The 17,915-nt window shown below is 47.6% G+C and overlaps 2 protein-coding genes across 7 annotated transcripts in view; both read left to right on the top strand.

Annotated features, from left to right (window-relative positions):
• The window catches only part of LOC109513381 (protein tyrosine phosphatase receptor type E), a 25,067-nt gene extending 14,956 nt beyond the window's left edge, over window positions 1-10,111 (top strand). For 4 of the 5 annotated variants that reach the window (XM_019865805.1, XM_019865804.1, XM_019865803.1 and 1 more), the window contains 19 exons: window positions 2,779-2,850; window positions 3,201-3,297; window positions 4,214-4,287; window positions 4,450-4,583; window positions 5,722-5,812; window positions 6,035-6,111; window positions 6,192-6,228; window positions 6,296-6,393; window positions 6,600-6,719; window positions 6,799-6,962; window positions 7,140-7,275; window positions 7,373-7,522; window positions 7,713-7,806; window positions 7,900-7,976; window positions 8,083-8,217; window positions 8,324-8,449; window positions 8,554-8,705; window positions 8,888-9,023; window positions 9,282-10,111. In XM_019865805.1, coding sequence (XP_019721364.1) covers window positions 2,784-2,850; window positions 3,201-3,297; window positions 4,214-4,287; window positions 4,450-4,583; window positions 5,722-5,812; window positions 6,035-6,111; window positions 6,192-6,228; window positions 6,296-6,393; window positions 6,600-6,719; window positions 6,799-6,962; window positions 7,140-7,275; window positions 7,373-7,522; window positions 7,713-7,806; window positions 7,900-7,976; window positions 8,083-8,217; window positions 8,324-8,449; window positions 8,554-8,705; window positions 8,888-9,023; window positions 9,282-9,356 — 2,040 coding nt within the window. In that variant the 5' untranslated portion in view covers window positions 2,779-2,783 and the 3' untranslated portion in view covers window positions 9,357-10,111. Of the gene's footprint in view, window positions 1-2,778; window positions 2,851-3,200; window positions 3,298-3,714; window positions 4,143-4,213; window positions 4,288-4,449; window positions 4,584-5,721; window positions 5,813-6,034; window positions 6,112-6,191; window positions 6,229-6,295; window positions 6,394-6,599; window positions 6,720-6,798; window positions 6,963-7,139; window positions 7,276-7,372; window positions 7,523-7,712; window positions 7,807-7,899; window positions 7,977-8,082; window positions 8,218-8,323; window positions 8,450-8,553; window positions 8,706-8,887; window positions 9,024-9,281 lie in introns of those variants that run through there. The other variant, XM_019865806.1, reaches the window with a different exon arrangement.
• A 2,906-nt stretch (window positions 10,112-13,017) lies between these two features.
• entpd1 (ectonucleoside triphosphate diphosphohydrolase 1) overlaps window positions 13,018-17,915 on the top strand; it is an 8,940-nt gene continuing 4,042 nt past the window's right edge. Inside the window, exons 1-6 of one of the 2 annotated variants that reach the window (XM_019865791.1) lie at window positions 13,018-13,219; window positions 15,796-15,923; window positions 16,600-16,717; window positions 17,041-17,191; window positions 17,397-17,556; window positions 17,817-17,907. In XM_019865791.1, the coding sequence (XP_019721350.1) occupies window positions 13,204-13,219; window positions 15,796-15,923; window positions 16,600-16,717; window positions 17,041-17,191; window positions 17,397-17,556; window positions 17,817-17,907 (664 nt within the window). In that variant the 5' untranslated portion in view covers window positions 13,018-13,203. Of the gene's footprint in view, window positions 13,220-14,588; window positions 15,096-15,795; window positions 15,924-16,599; window positions 16,718-17,040; window positions 17,192-17,396; window positions 17,557-17,816; window positions 17,908-17,915 lie in introns of those variants that run through there. The other variant, XM_019865792.1, reaches the window with a different exon arrangement.

The raw sequence follows: 17,915 nt of genomic DNA, 5'->3' as shown, positions 1-17,915 counted from the left end.
CATTCCCCGCGACACCCACCGCCCACATTGCGAATTCCCCGGCCGATGTATGCGAGGAGACAGAGACGCTTTGTGCCCGGCGAAAACCACGTTCGGCTGTTCCGACGCCGCTCTTGCGCACAGGAAAACGGTGCGCTTTTGAAGGCGAGAAAGCGTCTCGGTCCAGTGGGGGTTAAAGCTTTTTTTGTGTTTGTCCTGAGTCACTCTGAATCGGAATTCTCACACTGTACCGAACAAAGACGTAGGACAAAAGGCTTTGATTAACATCCATTTTCTATTGTGAAGGCACGGCCGCGCTGCGTGTTAACTGATTGCTTTCGCTTGCTGCGATGTTAATCATACCTATCGTTCCTCGGGATAGCACTATGTCGATGTGTTATTAATCGCTTTGTGTGAGCAGGTTTCCCTCGTGTCAAATTGGCCCCATAATCCTTCCAAATCGGGGAGCAGTGATTGAGTTGATCTCAACTGCAGCTAAGTCTAACTCTGTTTGTTAGCGGAAGGCGTTTCGAGAACATCTTTGCTGCCCGGACATCTGCTTTGGGTGCATATTTCTCAAGTTGAATCATCTAAAGCTTTTTTATTTTTAAGGGGCTCGTTGTATGAGAAGTTTGAAATGATGTCAACTGTTTTGAGATCCTAATTTGTGGTCGGGTATAAGAACACCGAACTTTTTAAATTGCCTGTGAAAGCTAACGCGCATGTTAAGCCCCACAAATGAAATTGCCCAGCTAAGTGGGAATGTTAGCTACGCTGACAGCAAAAAGCCGATCTTAGCAATGTCAAATCTTATCACACGTTTGTTGGAATCAATTCTGACTTGTGTGACCTCCGACATGAGACACTGCTGCGCCTCGAAAACACCGCTGCGCCTCGCTAAATGGGAATGTTAGCTACGCTGACAGCAAAAAGCCGATCTTAGCAATGTCAAATCTTATCACACGTTTGTTGGAATCAATTCTGACTTTTGTGACCTCCGACATGAGACACTGCTGCGCCTCGCAAACTGTCTGGCCAGGGTAATAACCTTCCCCGAAGCTGCTTGCCAACGTCTCCTCTCCCAAAGTAAAGACGCCTCACCAATTGTCGTTGATGGCGGACGGCCGTTGACTCGCCTCCGAGTGCTAAATGGAATGAGGGCAATGCACAAACGCCACGGTAGCCATTTGCCCACCGTCTGACCCGGGCGAAACAATGACTCATGTTTTGGGGGCGGGACACGTCTCTAATGTGAGACTTGTGCTGTATGGCCGCCTGACGCTGAAAAATGAGACGCTTACTGGAATAGGATGTCGCTTTATAAATAGCAATATTGAGGATATTCCGGAAGGGAAGGAAGACAGACAGTTAGTTGGCTTTGGTCAGGACACGGAGTGAGGTGAGGCAAAAGTGTTAACAGATGAAGATAAGTCGGTCGGCGGGTGGGGCGCAAGGACAGCCAGTTAAATCTCAATTTTGGGACTTTCCAGTCGAGCGTATGACATCATGAACCCTCCTGAATGTGCAACCTTCATCCAGGGCTGTTGGAACTTCCTGGAGAGCCTCACGAGAGGGAGGCGGGTGCCGAAGCCAACATGAGAAGGAACCAGATGAGGGTCTTCGCTCCCGCCTCCTCTGCTCTCCTCATTAGAATGCCGTCCTCAGTCTTTCGGCGGGGTCTCCTCGCATGTGGCGCTTTATTGATGGCCCCGGGAAGTGTTATTGACGTGATACTTCTGCTCCCTCGCTCAGCCACTGCTGACTCCGAATTCCTCCGGCGTCGCCTCTTCATGTGCCCCCTCACCCGCACCCCGCCGATCCCCTTTTATGGGATGCCGCAGCACGGCCTGGCAGCTCACCGCAACACAAACACCTCATTGATTATACACTCAGCCCTTCATCTTTTTCTTAGCGCAGCTGCTGCGCACACCTGCAGCCTTGAGGTGATGCGGTTTCTCCAGCGGCTGGAACGCGTCGTGACTTTTTAGTGCTCGGGAAACACAATGAAACCTCTCAAGGTCTGTCGCGTTTTAAGTCCTCTGCTGGCAGCAGCAGGCCTTAAATGTCGTGTAGACTCGAGATGCTTAAAACCGACGTTGCGAGACGTTGGCTTCGCTACCTCGTGCTGGTGCGCATGGACACGTTCCACTCGTTTTATTGATTATTAATCATGCGTCGCTCACGTGTGCATGTTTTATGTAGTCTGCTTTCCTTACAGCCTCGACAAGGAAATGACCGCTATTCATTTGCTCCTTGTTACCTTATTTTTTGCCCCGTTACCTTGGGATACACGCTTGTTCCAATTCACCTGCCATGCCTGTTTTTGGAATTGGGAATAAACCGGAGTGCCCGCAGAAAACCCACGCAGGCACGGGGAGAACATGCAAACGCCACACAGGGAGGCGGGAGCCGGAATCGAACCCGGCACCTTTACACTATGAGATCGACGCGCTAACCACTCCACACTGGGCCACCCGGGGGGGAAAAAAAGTCAGCTATTTATTGTACTTGTTCATCTTGACTGCTTTTCAGTTGCGTTTTCTCAATGAAAACAAGCCATCCTGCTGAGCCTTCGCTTCCAAACGTTGCACAATTGCGCCTCCTTGCGGCCGTACGCACAGCGTGCCCTTTTACTCGAGCGCGGCTCGAATGAATGAGCAGGATATGAGCGTATCGCTCCATTGTGACTCCTTCTCACTGGATGAGCACATTCCTCCGATCTGAATGGGGCTAGTCTCCCTTTGGCGTTCCCATGCGGGGAAATTTAATATCCGTCTTGTTGTTGTTTTTACCCCGCAGTCACAATGCTTCTGTTTTTGGTGGCAACCACAACATCATCGAATTTGAGCAGCAATGGCAACCACACACAAGGTAAGCAGCACACGAGTCACTCATCACTTTACCCCGTTGCAGTCATTTACAGCTTAACAATGCGCTTCATGGACCGCTTCCTAAAGTTGGTAAACAACGGGCGCCAACGTACTTCTGGGTAACTATCCATGACCTCATCTGAGTTTGAGCGCTACCAGATAGACCACAAAAGTTTTAGCTTTTATTAGGATTGCCTTGTAATAATAATAATAATACTGAGCAACCCAAGCGTATGTGACACCTCATGGTGACAAGCTGTCTAGGTGTGACTCATAATGTGCTGAAGCGAAGTTTATTACCTCCGTGTTGGAGAAACTTTTGATGAAGTATTCGCACACCTTCCTCCTCAGAGGGCGTTCCGTCCACTGGCCACCACGTCCTCCCCACTGTCCTGGTCCTGTCCCTGCTGCTGCTCATCGTCGTGCTGCTGGCCTGGTACCTCCTCAGGTAAACGCCACCCGGCTGCAACAGAACCTGAACGCAAGGTGGAGTATTTCACACTCAACGCTGCTCTCAGATATGACCTCATAAAAGCAAACAGTCATGACATCATCAAATGGAAAACCAATTAGTTTGTGTCCGCTGTCTGCAGTCCATGACATACGTACGGATACATTCTCGATGAGGATGTCTCAAATACTCTCAGCTCATCTTTACGGCACTAATATTAGTCGTTCTTCACGTAGAATGAAGAATATATGACTCTGCGTTTGTCCACGTCTGATGCTGCTAAAAGTGTTAAAGCACCGCGACATCGATGTCATTCCGTGTTAACGGACTGAAAGGCTAAACTTTGTAAATCCAGTTCCCACTGTTGTTCTGTGTTTGGACTGAGTGGGCAGGACAGCTCAGGTTCTTCCTAGCAACAGGCAACCAAATGAATCTGAACAATTCTGTTGTTTTGAGCGTATTACTGAACCATGTCGACTCGATTGTGGCTTAGTACATTGGAAGCGAAAGTATGCGGCCTTTATATATCTATCTATAAACAAACGCCGCTGTCTTACCCCTCCTCCTCGACCGTGGGCCCTCACTGATTGGCTTGTAGCCAGATTCCGAGGCAGAGCTCCGGGTGACAAACACTTCCTCCTCTAGTCGCCGAGGCGGAGCCCGAGTCAGGAAGCGGCGCTCATTGCCTCCCTCTGACAGCCAAGCAAGCAAGCCAGTCAGTCAGTCAGTCAGTCAGTCAGTCGGTCGGCCGCTCGTTAACAGAGCAGAGTGAAAGAACACAAAAAGGCCGTCTTCCCAACGCGTTAGCTCATGAGAAAGACGACCTTCTCCAGCTTCAGATGGTAGGAAGTTTTATTTTTTTCTGTCTGTTGTTTGTTTTTCTGGATTTGATTTGAATGTACGCGTGTTTTAGGTTAAAAAACCAGAGGAAAGCGGTGGTCACCACAGTCGACAAGAAGCTGCCGAATGGCAACCTGGAGGAGCAAGGCAAGTGAAAGCGCTTTATTGTGATGGAAGGGAAGAGAATGTGACAAGAGCAGCCGCTGCGTGACTCTCTCACATGGCTTCATTGTGGTCGTCCTTGACTTCCTGTCGACAACTTGACAAAAACATAGCGACACGTTCTCGCGATCATTTTGTTGGACGCAGACGCGACGGTGGTCCTCCTGCCCAGATCCCCCTCTGCCGCCAAGAACTACCCGCCGCTCGCCGTGGAACACCTGGAGGACGAGTACAGGCTGCGCTCGGCTGACGACGGAAAACTCTTCCGGGAGGAGTACAACGTAAGCCCTCTTGAGTGCTGTCTTTGTCACGGAGGTCCTGCGTCTGAAGATGCCACAAGTATTTGCTTGTCTTTTATGAGCGCAAAGAAGGGGCGTCATTCTGCATCGATGACTCCAATATCACAAATAAACATTCGTACACGATGGCCACGACTCACTGTTAGCCCGTTAACAGCGAGCAACTCTGCTTTTCAAGCCATACACGCTCAAAGTCACCAATTGAGTCCGTTTTGTCTCCCCGTTCCCTGAGTGCTGTTGATACGGAGAAGGGACATGGAAAAATTCAGGCAGGCAATGTCAAGGGACCTTCTTAGACTAACACTAAATATGGAAAACTGCCAGGTGGACTTTGTCCCTCCCCTTTCTCGTCAGTGCTGTTTATACACAACAGTGACTTCGTGGGGGGGAAATGCTGCCTTTTGACGGTTGTCTAATGCCAGGCTTTCAAAACTGCAGTGCAGGGGTGCCTAATTCTTTTTCCAAATCGGCCAAATGAGAAACTGGAAAAGTTATCGAGGGCCACGGCAACATGCAAATCAACGCTGTTCGTTGTTAACTCATTCTCTGCCAGCAGAGTTGCCCGATTAGCCAAACTTTTAGGGCTTGCTCGCTCTGTGCCTTTGTGAGCATCCAATTTGTCAGACAAAAAGTTTGTTTCTCGCCTTCTCTGTTCTTCGGGGATCAACACGAGAGATGGCGTTGCTCTCCCCCATAGTCACCCTGACAATCAAAAATTCACTTGGGTCATCTGTGTAGATCTGATTTCCAAAGTGGTGCAACTCCGCCATCTACAGGGACCGGTTCGTTCACGAACCTGAATTCAATGACTCTACTGGGGAAAACTACTGAGACTTTTTTTTTTTCCGTGACTCATGCATACATCCTCGCATGAAAAATACCCCTTTCCTCTTTCAGCATTTGAGTCAGTATAACGTTTCGTATGTGACTTTTATTTCGCGTGCGCCGCTAATAGAGGAAGTGCACACATGAATTAACGAAGGAGGTGTGATGGGTGCTTGTAGCAGAGGAAATGACTCAACTGGAATAACCAATGCAGTGCAGCTAAATAGTCCGTCGTCTGCTTTTAGTGTCACATGCATGTGGGCTCAATTGACATTTTGACAATTTGTTTGGACAGTCGCTGCCGGGAGGGCACGCCCAAGGAACGTACGAGGAGGCCAACAAGGAGAACAACAAGGACAAGAACAGATATCCCAACATTCTTCCCTGTGAGTAGCCTCGGCGCCGGAAGTGGATACGTTTAAACAAAAAATATATATTTGATCGGGTTGTTGGCATTTCTGTTTTGACTGCCCCTCATGAAATGCAATCTTGAAAGATGCGGTGTTTGGTCGCTCTGTGCTAAGCTAAGCTAACCACGCCCTCACAGGGCCTGTGACATATTTGACGTATTTCTTGGATGTTATCATGAATTGAATTTCGTCCCTCAGATGATCATTCCAGGGTGGTGCTAACTCAGCTGGAAGGATGCCCCGCCTGCGACTACATCAACGCCTCTTACATCGACGTGAGCGGAAGATAAATCATCATGTGATTTATTTTTGTTTCCAGCTATTTTACATGATTACACATGTTTTCCTTGAACAGGGCTTCACCATAAAGAACAAATTCATAGCAGCTCAAGGTACGTTGATGTACACTTGATTAAAGTTACTTCAAACAAACAAAGCAACAAGATTTTGTTGTGCCAGGTCCAAAGGAGGACACGGTCGCCGATTTCTGGAGGATGATTTGGGAGCAGAAGGTGTCGACTGTTGTCATGCTGACCAACCTGAAGGAGAGGAAGGAAGTGAGTGTTTATCACGCAGCGAAGCAGGTGGAAAAAGGGGCTTCTGATACCCACAATCCTCCCAAAAACTCATCAGTTAGAACTAAAATTATTTTCTGTTGCGAGTGTCAACAGGAACAGAAAAAACCATGGTGGAAAATTACCCTTCTAAGCACTCTCAATTTGTGATTTGTACAAATTGGAAGATGTTGTCCATTGCCGTGTAGGACAAGTGTTACCAGTACTGGCCGGATCAGGGCTGCTGGACGTACGGGAACGTGCGCGTAGCAGTGGAGGACTTCACCGTGCTGGTGGATTACACCATCCGCAAGTTCTGCATCCAATACGTACGCTGGCGTGAGCACCAAACGGCTCATTGTGTGCCACGCTCGCCACGCTAACACTTTTGTTCCGTTCTGCTCGTAGCAATCCAGCGACGCCGGCAAGATGCTGCGTTTGGTCACGCAGCTCCACTTCACCAGCTGGCCCGACTTCGGCGTGCCCTTCTCGCCCATCGGCATGCTCAAGTTCCTCAAGAAAGTCAAGGCGCTCAATCCGGCCTTTGCGGGGCCCATCGTGGTCCACTGCAGGTACACGAAAGGCGTCGCGCTTCAAAATATTTGTCTGGCTAATATTAAAAATAGAGCTGATCACAATATGAGGCGCGGGTCTGTCCAACCCCAAGAATAAATCAATATACCGTTCCATTCATATCTCTGACGGCATCGATCCAAAGTTGACATGCCTGATGTTGACCCCTCCCCCAGCGCCGGCGTTGGTCGGACGGGCACGTTCATCGTGATTGACGGCATGATCGACATGATGCACGCCGAGCAGAAAGTGGACGTGTTTGGCTTCGTTTCGAAAATCCGAGAGCAGCGTTCGCAGCTCATCCAGACGGACGTGAGTCGGGGCGCCGACCCAAACCGTCTCTTCGTACATGCGGCGCGCGCGCGGTCAATTTTCACACAGACTTTCCTCGTTCCTTTCCGTCCCGCAGATGCAGTACTCGTTCATCTACCAGGCGCTGCTGGAGTACTTTCTGTACGGAGACACGGAGCTGGATGTGTCGTCTTTGGAGGGACACCTGCACAAGCTGCACAACACCTTCAACCAAGGCGACCGCGTCGGCCTAGAGGAGGAGTTCAAGGTAAGCCGGGAAGAAAAAAAAAAAATTAGCCCTCTGACGCCTTTTTCACTGATTGACAGAAAGTTCAGTGGATATGCTGACAGGACACATAGATCAAGATTGTCCGTTTTGGTTGGAAGCAGACATTTTAGGGCAGATTCCGGTGCTGCTGCTTATTTGGAGGATTCTCAATGTTGTGTTTGTGTCTCAGAAACTGACCAACATGCGTATCATGAAGGAAAACATGAGAACGGGAAACCTGCCCGCCAACATGAAGAAGAACAGGGTGCTGCAAATCATTCCGTGTAAGAGAAGAGAAGAGGAGGAGGAACAATAGCGCAGAGGAAATGCCATCTTCTGTTTGATTTTGAACCCATTTTTTTTCCTTCCATTTTTAGATGACTTCAACAGAGTGATTCTCTCCATGAGGAGAGGTCAGGAGTTTACTGATTACGTCAACGCATCCTTTATAGACGTAAGATCCTCTCTGTGATGCATGCATGCACCTGAGCATTTCTTTTGCTCTTCACACGCATTCCAATGAATGAAATTTTTTATTTTTTTTTTTCTTGTGTCGACAGGGCTACCGGCAAAAGGACTACTTCATTGCCACGCAGGGCCCGCTGCAGCACACGGTGGAGGACTTCTGGAGGATGGTGTGGGAGTGGAAGTGTCACTCCATTGTCATGCTGACCGAGCTGCAGGAGAGGGAGCAGGTATGCCGTCGTCGTCTGAGCCGGTCCAAATTGACGACCAACATGTTGCGTGTTCGTGAAAAAGAAACATGATGTAAGGGTTAAAGACGTGGGTGTGTGTTTTCAGGACAAGTGTTACCAGTATTGGCCCAGTGAGGAGTCGCAGACGTACGGCGATTACAGCGTGGAGATGAAGGGCGACGCCTTGTGCGACGCCTTCAGCCTACGAGACTTGGTACTCACCTTCCTGCCGGTAAGAACGCTTTTTCATCATTCGTGGAAAACAATTTTGATTTGGTCAAAATAGTCAGTCAATCATCTACTTCAATTCCTCTTGACACGGCTTTCTTACAATAGGAGAAGGTGACGCGCGTGATCCGGCACTTCCACTTCCACGGGTGGCCCGAGGTGGGCATCCCGGCCGAGGGGCGGGGCATGATCGACATCATTGCGGCGGTGCAGCGGCAGCAGCAGCAGTCGGGCAACCATCCCATTGTGGTGCATTGCAGGTACACGCACTAGAGGGCGCCGCGGACCTTTTCACAATGGTCCGAAACGGTCGCCGACGGGTTACAGACGTGGCAGACAATTAACTGAAGCCCGCTGACCTCAGTTCAAACTGATGGCAAAACCTTTTTGGTGCCGCATGTGGTGTTAACGGCCCCGTGTGGCTTTGTGGCGCGCTTTGTAGCGCCGGCGCCGGTCGGACCGGTACGTTCATTGCACTGAGCAACATCTTGGAGCGCGTCAAAGCGGAAGGCCTGCTCGACGTCTTCCAAACTGTCAAGAGTTTACGAATGCAGAGGCCGCACATGGTCCAGACGGTGGTGAGTACCAGCACAAAATCTACTTTCATTTGTAGTTCGTTACTTAAAAAAACTCATTCAGTCCAAATGCACTATGGGTGCATTTTTTTTTCCTCAATTGAAAGACCAACGTGAGTGAAATCAAACAATTAAATGGACCATTTTTTTTTTTGTTTGTTTTTGTTCTTTTGTGTGTGTGTGTGTGTGTGTGTGTGTGTGTGTGTGTGTGTGTGTGTGTGTGTGTGTGTGTGTGTGTGTGTGTGTTTTTATGGCTGACAGGAGCAGTACGACTTCTGCTACAGGGTGGTACAAGACTTTGTGGACATTTTCTCTGACTATGCCAACTTTAAATGAGTTGATTCTTCGCCTTATCAACGTTGTCGTTGTCTTTTCTTTTTTTTTTCTCTCTCTCTCTAAAGCCGATTGGTAAACGATGTATTTTTTGCTATGCACTTGCCCTAACATCAACTAAACCTCCGCCCAGCCTGTATTATATATAAAAAGAATTGTACATGGGTTAAATAAAACAAAGTGGTAATTTATATTTTGCAGTATGTATGATAATTGTCTGATAAGTTCAGTTGTTATTATTGTATAATATTGTACCTTGCAATGTTTATGTCCATGTAATATTTTTTAAAGTTGTAAATGTATTTATCTACCGAAAGCCACCTTTTGTTTGTGAAACTTTTTTTGTTTGTTTGCTTGTTTTTTTTTTTCCCCCTGGCATTTTATGATGACTGCGTGACATGTTCATCAAGTCCTCAAATATAATTCAGCCTTCGTTGTGTACCTCGCACACCTGGCGCATTTAAATCAAGGAAAAAAAGCACATAAAACTCAGCCTTTTACAACCAAAAACTTACATGTAGATTTTTTTGGGTGCTAGTTTTTTTTTTTTTTGTGAACACTAATTTTACCAACTATTAATTCAAACGGAAAGAAAAGCACAAATTAGAATGCAGTAAGAGTCGATGATTTCAAAAGTAACACAGACAACACACCTTTTATTCAAGTAATATGAAACCTGGAAGAGACTTGGCGGCTTGTCTGATTGTAAAGATTCCAAAATAACTCGGCGACCGCATTAAACTCAACTTTGGGAAGAATTTCATTGGATTGGACAAACTTATTGTGTGTGCGTGTGCGCGTGCATGCATGCCGTTTACATTTTTCTCAATTACAATAGTCATTATTAAATGATTTTTTGTTGTTAATACTTCAAACCAGCTGAGGGCAGTGTTGTTGACTTTTCGGGGGGCCACCGGGGGTGCCTTTCTGCCTTCATAATAAGCATATTGCTTTCGTTAAAGTGCGAGTTGTTGGTGTGATGACATTTGAGTTTGCGGTGAGGATCGAAGCATGTGGCACGCCAGCTTGAAGCCACGCGATCTTGACAGTCTGTCACAATTTGAGTACGTGTCCAACAACCCTGTTTCTTATGTTGCAGAGCATCGAAAAGCTTCTTTGTGGACTCCTCATAACACTTCCTCAGGGTCCCCATTGCCACGGTAACGCGCCACCAGCCCCCCCGCCCCAATTGAAGGTCAGCCGTGTGTCTCGAGGTCGTATGAATTATGGATTAATCCCGCTGTTGTCGCTTGATCTTCTATTTTCGACTTTCTTTCCGCTCGCGATGCTCTTGGACTTTCATTGACTGCAAACATCATTGAAGGTGGCATAGCTGACATCTATGGTTGCGTGGCAACGTCAACACGACCCCAGTGTCATACTCTGCACCCATTGAAATAATGCATACCCGACCGGACGAAAAGCCCGAAATGCTTCCACGCTTTTGGAGCCGGGAGTGATGCAATAAATAAAGTGGAGGGGGGTGGGGGCGGACATCCCGACTTTGGTTCTTCAGGCGACATGCTGCGGCGCGGCTCCCGCCGAGTGAGTGAAGTGGCTTCTCAGATTTGTCAGGGTTTGTTCATGGTCGCAGATGTTTCCCAGTCGCTCGCAGACTTTTCTTGCTGCAAGGGAATTTTGAACATGTTCAAAAATGTTCTTGCGGCAAGAAAAAAAAAAGGGCTTTGCGACCATTTGCGACCTTGAGCGAACCCTGAGGGACTCTGACGTCAACGCGCATTTTGCTACCTTCGCCGACAATCGCAGATGATGCCTGGATTAAGTGACACGTTGACTGACTCACGACTAATACCGCAGTCAGGGGTAGGCGGGGCCTAATGCGAAACAAGTCGTGGTCCAATTTTCGGGAAGCCCTGTCACGACTTCTTGCAGAAAGTCTTCCCAGAAGTGTGGGAGCTATCAGTAGCATTCTGCTCCGTAGCAGATGTATATGATCTGTTCTCTAATTACATTTTTTAGCTTTTAGTGCAAAGGAAAGTACATTGCCCTCGTAATGTGATATGAATATTTTATGTGATATTAATATTGTTAGGTGATACTTGGATGTTAAGACGGATGCTCTTATTATGGCACCGTCGGCAGCAAACACCAAGTGAGTCTGACAAGCCTTCACGGTGTCGGTTGAACACATTCAGACCTCCCCAAAGGCTTCTGACGTGTCACTCATCGAAGCAGAACTGAAAAGAGGAGATTCGGCGAGACGTGTGGCGTCGCCTTGACATTGCGGCCGAATGTGCAAATCTAAATCAGCTCCGGACTAAGCGGTGAGTTTGCCAATGCAGCTTCAGATGAGCACAATTTGTTTCAATGCACCTTTTCACAGGTCACATTTGACTTTTTTTCCTTAAAAACACCACTGACACCTGGTGCGCTCACGTTGCGGACACATTGCGGCCGAATGTGCAAATCTAAATCAGCTCCAGAATAAGCGGTGAGTTTGCCAATGCAGCTTCAAATGAACACATTTTGTTTCAATGCACCTTTCCACAGGTCACATTTGACTTTTTTTCCTTAACACCACTGACACCTGGTGCGTTCACGTGACGGATGCGCAGTCGTCAGTCATCATACAGCAGGCCAGCTAAGTTCTACCCACACCCCATCGCTTCTTCACCCGCAATAATTGACGCGGCTGAAATATTGTCATGCTGACGCCATTTCATTAGAGTGAAGAAGACTTGACAGTCCACAAACTTGTATGTAATTGAGTGTGTGTGAGTCAGAAGTGTTTGTTGCACAAAGCACCCACTGTTGTGAAATGTTTCATTGAGATATTCTCATGCGTCGTCTTCTCATGTTGGTATAATATGGCCGCTCCTGTTTGTACTATATTGCAAGCTAACGGGGCGAGTCGGGAAAACACTTTTTTGCATGTGTGCGCGCACTGGTTAGATGGCTTTGACATTAAAATGCCCTCGAACCCTCTCTCAAATATTTGGATTGTCATTGGAAAAAAAACAAATAGGCTCATGTTAGAACGCCTGAAGGGAAATTTGTCGATTCCGTGGCTTACAAAAATGAATCCCAAATGCTCTCACTTTGTTGAGCTTGGGTTAAACAGGCCTCACTCTTTAAAATGTGGTCAAAAGTACGACCTCATCGATTGCGTTGATGGAGGGAGAAATTGACGATTTGCCCACCCAGTGTGCCCTAACACTGCCCTCTACTGGTTTACTAGGGCACTGCCCCACCATCGTATTCCTGTTGCCACAGGTTTTTTTTTTTTTTTTTTAATTCCACCAAAGGGCCATTGTTGGATATGCCCCATGCGAGGAAAATGTTCTTTTTTTTTTTTTTTTAATTATACAGTCCCACAGCTCGCTTCACATGACAATGAAGCGCATTGTCACAAACAAGCCCGGAACCCCTGAAGTTCCTGCAGACCTTGATATCGCCGTGGTCTCAAGGTTTTTCCCATCGGACTGGAATTTAGTTGCATAACAACTCACACTGCGCCCACCCCGCCCCCCACTAACATTTTAAATGGGCGCTGATAAGGCTGATGATGTCCTTCGCTTTCCAGGATTTCGGTACCACGATGTGTGTGCCACGTTTTACAGAGAAAGACAGTGGGAGGGGGTCGTGGGGGGGCGGGGAGCTGGGGGCGTTGAGCAGAAGCAGATGGAAAGTTAAGGAAATGAGGGTGGTGATGAAGGTGTAGGGTGAGTCTGAGGAAGAAGGAGGGGGTTGAGCAGCAAGTGCATGTGAGAGAGCGAGCGTGCGAGAGACAGGAAGAGGAACTCAGTGAGAGAGAGAGAGAGAGAGAGAGAGAGAGAGGCTTTAAAAGAGAGAGAGAAGGGGATAGACACACAATTGTGTTGCTGCTGAGATGTCTGCACAAAGAGGTGAGTGCACTGATAACAGACAAACACAAGGAGGTCTGTGTGAAAACAGGTGCTGTGTGTGTGTGTGTGTGTGTGTGTGTGTGTGTGTGTGTGTGTTGTGGCTGAGTTAATGGCCAGCTTGTGTTAAATCAATCAGATAATTGCTTGACCATGCTGGGTGTGTTTGCGCCTGTTTGTTAGTTTTAGTCACGGTCGCACTTGTGATTTTGTACTTGCTGAGTGGGGGGGGAAGTCACATTTCTTTTTTTTTTTTTCTCTGTACTAAAAGTGTCACTGCACACCCACTACAGTAGGTGGCAGTGGCGCTGTTATTAGTGTGAGCGCAAAGCTGTTTTGTTGTTGGGTTTTTTTGCAGTTATTCTTTGCACGTTGTATTTCGGTTTGGGTTTCTCACGTTTCGTTTTGTTAGGCTCACGGATAACAATTTCATAGACAAATGATATTTATTGTTGCGGAGGAGAGCCGGGGGGGGGTTCTTCCATCTGTCCGCCATCCACCAGTCTATGGAGCCATTTGTTCCTTCCAACGGTCACCTACAGGCTTTTCTATGTGCCTCGATACATCGACCAGTTTGTCTGCCCATCTTCCAGTCTCACATCCATCCATTCATCTACTCATCCATCTGCCATCAAAGTATCCATCGGAGTCTCTCTCTGCCTTCCCATCAGTCTGTGCGCTGATCTGTCCATCTAGCGTACATCCATTCTGTCATCGACCCTTTGAGGTTCGTCATCGTTGATTCGACCTGTTTGGCTAAAAATGGATTGCTTTGACGCTTTGGTGTGGAAACAGAAACCGATGACAAAACAACTGTGGTGTTTTTGGGGGAGGGCCCAAGCAGATGATGGCCATTTCGTTGATGAGCGTGGCAAAGCGAGACATGACTTGAGTGAGTGCACTGAGTCCATGTACATAAAACTGTCGAACTATTTGGTAGCGTTGAGAATCTTTCTTGATGAACCTGCAAATGTGTAAAGAGCCACAGGCAGACCGTCTGCAGTGAGTGTGTGACTTGCTGAGATCAGGAACGTTTTTTTTTTTTCTTTTCTTTCAAAGTTTCACAGTGGTGTCCTGCCCTAAATAAACCTCCGTGCAGCGTCTGACTTGACTTGGGGCCGTGGGACCTTGTGACACACTTGACCTCCTGCTCTCCTCACTTCCCCTTTCTTCACATCTCCTCTTCTTCTTGCTGTCGCCAAACTTCCTCTTACGTCCCGGCAGAGTTCGAATTTGGTGCGTTCAAAGTAGCCACAATTTTTTTTTTCGTCACTGCCTCCCTCCCTCAAAATTAGTAATACAAAATTAGATTCATCATGACGCCACTTCCGATCAGCAACCAGCACTCTCACAGTTTTGCATCCCCCCCTGCGCCCCTCCCACCGTTTTGGACCAAAATTGCAGCTGACATTAGCATTTAAGAATAATTAGGAAATACTCAAAAGTTGTAGCATTGGTCACCTTTCAATGCACCCTGGATGTGCTGGGGAGGGACTGGCGTAGAAAAAAAAAATGGAGGAAACAAAAGAGCGCTTTTATGAATGGCTCCACAAATTTGCAGGCCAGTCACACACACACACACACACACACACACACAGAAGGATACAGGCAGGGGATCCCGATCCGTCACAGTGATGACATCATCTGGGTGCTAAACAAGAGCCAAACAAGGGAGTCCCCCGCTTCCTCCGTGCAGGCACGGCTCCTCGGCTGCTCTCATTGGTTGGCGGGGGTAAAGGTGTTGCCATGGAAACTTTGAGGAGGGCGGCGGGTTGTCCATTCCAAACTCACTCACACGCACACACAGTGGCCACTTGTCATGGCGGAGGGCTCTTCCTTCTCTCGCTTTTCTTTCATTTGACTTGAGTCAACAACGCAGGTAAGGAAGCGACACTTTCTCATCTTTCTCATTTTTTTTGTTTTTTTTCTCCTCCTTGTGCAAACAGCACACAGGCTATTTGCGCGTGTGTGTGTGTGTGTGTGTGTACGTGTACGGGTGTGTGTTTCCCCATCAGTAAACAGTCGGAAAGCCCTAAACACACGGGAAAGACGAGGAAATCCGGCCTGTTTCTTGGCATCGTAAAAAAAATATAGCAGGCGTAACCTTTTCTGTTCATGTTTAACAACCATGTGTTAACTCAACATCCGCTTTTAAGAATTTACTCGCATTCATTTGGGACGAAAAAAAGCGAGCTCCATGCCTCGGTTCGTTCAAAGCAAACGATCCCCTGATTTCAATAGAATTTTGTGTTATATAACACAGTATATAAATTATTTTGTGGGATTTCATATACATGGCGTCACTTCAAACGCTATCAGTGCCGCAACCCCCAAATGAAAATCTGTCAAATTTTTATGAGGGGATGCTCAATTAAAAATAATTAATCACCGGAGGACGACACAGTCTGCCCGCTTCCTCTCTTTCGGTGACTCAGCTACAAAATTCGCACGCACGCACAGGCGCATCTGGGCGCAAGCTGGTTTAGTGCTAATGCTAACTTCTCCTTTTTTTTTTCTACCCTCTGACCTCTGCTTCCTCTCCGTCTGGTGATGCGCCCCCGCCTTCGCCCCACCCCCAGCCATGAAAGAGAAGAACCCATGGCACAAGTCTGGGATTGTGATTGTGGCGGTGATTGCCGTGGTCGCCGTGGTCGCCCTGGTGGTGGTCTTTGTGGTCCAGAACATGCCCCTGCCACAAAAGTACAAGGTAAGATGGTAACATCTACCACTTATGAAGAAGTGGTAAGCGTCGTCATCGTCTTGTCTTTTATAATTCATGCAGAGTACCCGTAAAATTGTGGAATTAATGCTGGATGCTTAAATCTTATCTTAATCTGGCAGGTTTTGCATTACTTTTCTTGCATATGTACACCAGATTGGGCCCATATAAATTCTTGCATAGTGACAAGTGACAATAACTTTTTTTTTTTTTAAGCTCCATGTATCTTTTATTTAACACATGGTATATTCTTAACCCTTAAAACAACAACATTCTCCTACTGCGTGTCTGTGAAGTCCTTTTTTCTGGCCAGTGAGCCACCTGGCCGTCAAGTTGCCAAGGGAAGCGTCCAGTTTAGTTGCAATACAACTTCAGACTGTTGAGTAGCATGTAAAACAAAAAAAAAGAGAGCTCTAATGTCTGATGATGTCATGACTTGACAATCCCTGGCGTCACATCTGGTCTACATTAGCAACTCCGAAGCTGTTTAAGTAAACACTTGCAGTTGCACTAAACTGTTTATCTGCGTGTCTGCAAATGCTCAATGAATCATTTGTCACGCTTCGAAGTATCAGCGCATCCCACCACCACTCCCCCGACACGCACACATTCAGAAGATGTTTTCAGCGGCAATTTATTTCCTCCCCCCCCCCCCCCCCAACAGTACGGGATTGTACTGGACGCCGGCTCGTCGCACACGACTGTCTTCATTTACGAGTGGCCCGCCGAGAAGGACAACAACACGGGGCGAGCTGAGCAGAAACACTCCTGCAATGTCAAGGGTAGGCCGAGGCACTTTTCACGCATCGCTGCTTAGGAGGATTTACAAAACCATTTTTGGTAGTTTCACTCGGGTTAGAATTTATTGTTGTTGGACTATTTTTTAATTTATTTTTTTTTTAACTCAAAAGAAAAATAGCATTGGGTTAAAATGGCCCAATACAGCATCTCCAATGGTTCTACGCCGTTTGAACAGTAATTTTGATCACCTTAATATCAACTTTAAGGTTAAAAAAAAAATTACGAGCATGCCCAAGCGGTTATACCAGTGCGCTGGCTTGACTTGACGAACTAAAACATGAATGTGAACTTTCCGCGTTGGCAGGTCCGGGTATCTCCAGCTACGCGGGGACGCCGTGGAAGGCCGGCCAGTCCTTGCGGGAGTGCATGCGGGAGGCCGAGAAGAACATTCCCAAGCAGCGACACGCCCAGACGCCCCTCTACTTGGGAGCCACCGCCGGGATGAGATTGCTCGAGTAAGGAAGGACGCCATCCGTTCAGGCAGGAATGTCCCCCGCTGTCAATTTTGCTGCTTTCCTGTGAATGTGAATTTTTGTTCACAACTCAAAACAAAAAAAACGAATCGTCAAGGAGGCCCTGTAGTTTTCGAAATCTTTCACACGAAATGATTAACCAGCCATCGATCGATGGAAGCTAATGCATTAGTTTGTTTGTGCGTAGTTTGCAGAACAGCTCGGCATCCGACGAGGTGTTCCGGGCCGTGTCGGAGACCCTGCAGACCTTCCCGTTCTCCTACCAGGGCGCCAGGATCCTCAGCGGCCAGGAGGAGGGCGCCTTCGGATGGGTCACTGTCAACTACTTGGACGACCGCCTCAAACAGGTCCTTGACGCAAGTCCTCGTTGAAGTCCAGTGACTTTTGCAGAGGAGAAGAAAAACATTTCTCGAGCACTAGAAAAAAAAAATAAGTCAACAGATTAAGTAGGAGCTTTTATTGCGTAATTACTACTACATGTGTTCACATGTGGTTCGTGATTAGTTACTCGGTAATGGCTGTCATGTTTGTGGATCTCGTTTGTTGTTTATTGGCCAAGTTCTGCCGCACATCTGACTTTGATGCTTGTGTGTGTGCGCGACTGCAGGGTCTGAAGACCACAGGGGCCCTGGACCTCGGCGGGGCGTCCACCCAGATCAGCTTTGTATCCAAAATGTTTGACGGCAGCGAGTCGCCAGGCAACTCG

Source organism: Hippocampus comes, unplaced genomic scaffold, assembly GCF_001891065.2.
Source record: "Hippocampus comes isolate QL1 unplaced genomic scaffold, H_comes_QL1_v1.1 scaffold116, whole genome shotgun sequence".
NCBI lineage: Eukaryota > Metazoa > Chordata > Actinopteri > Syngnathiformes > Syngnathidae > Hippocampus > Hippocampus comes.
Note: the sequence above shows the minus strand (reverse complement) of the source record. Positions and strands in the feature narration are given on the sequence as shown.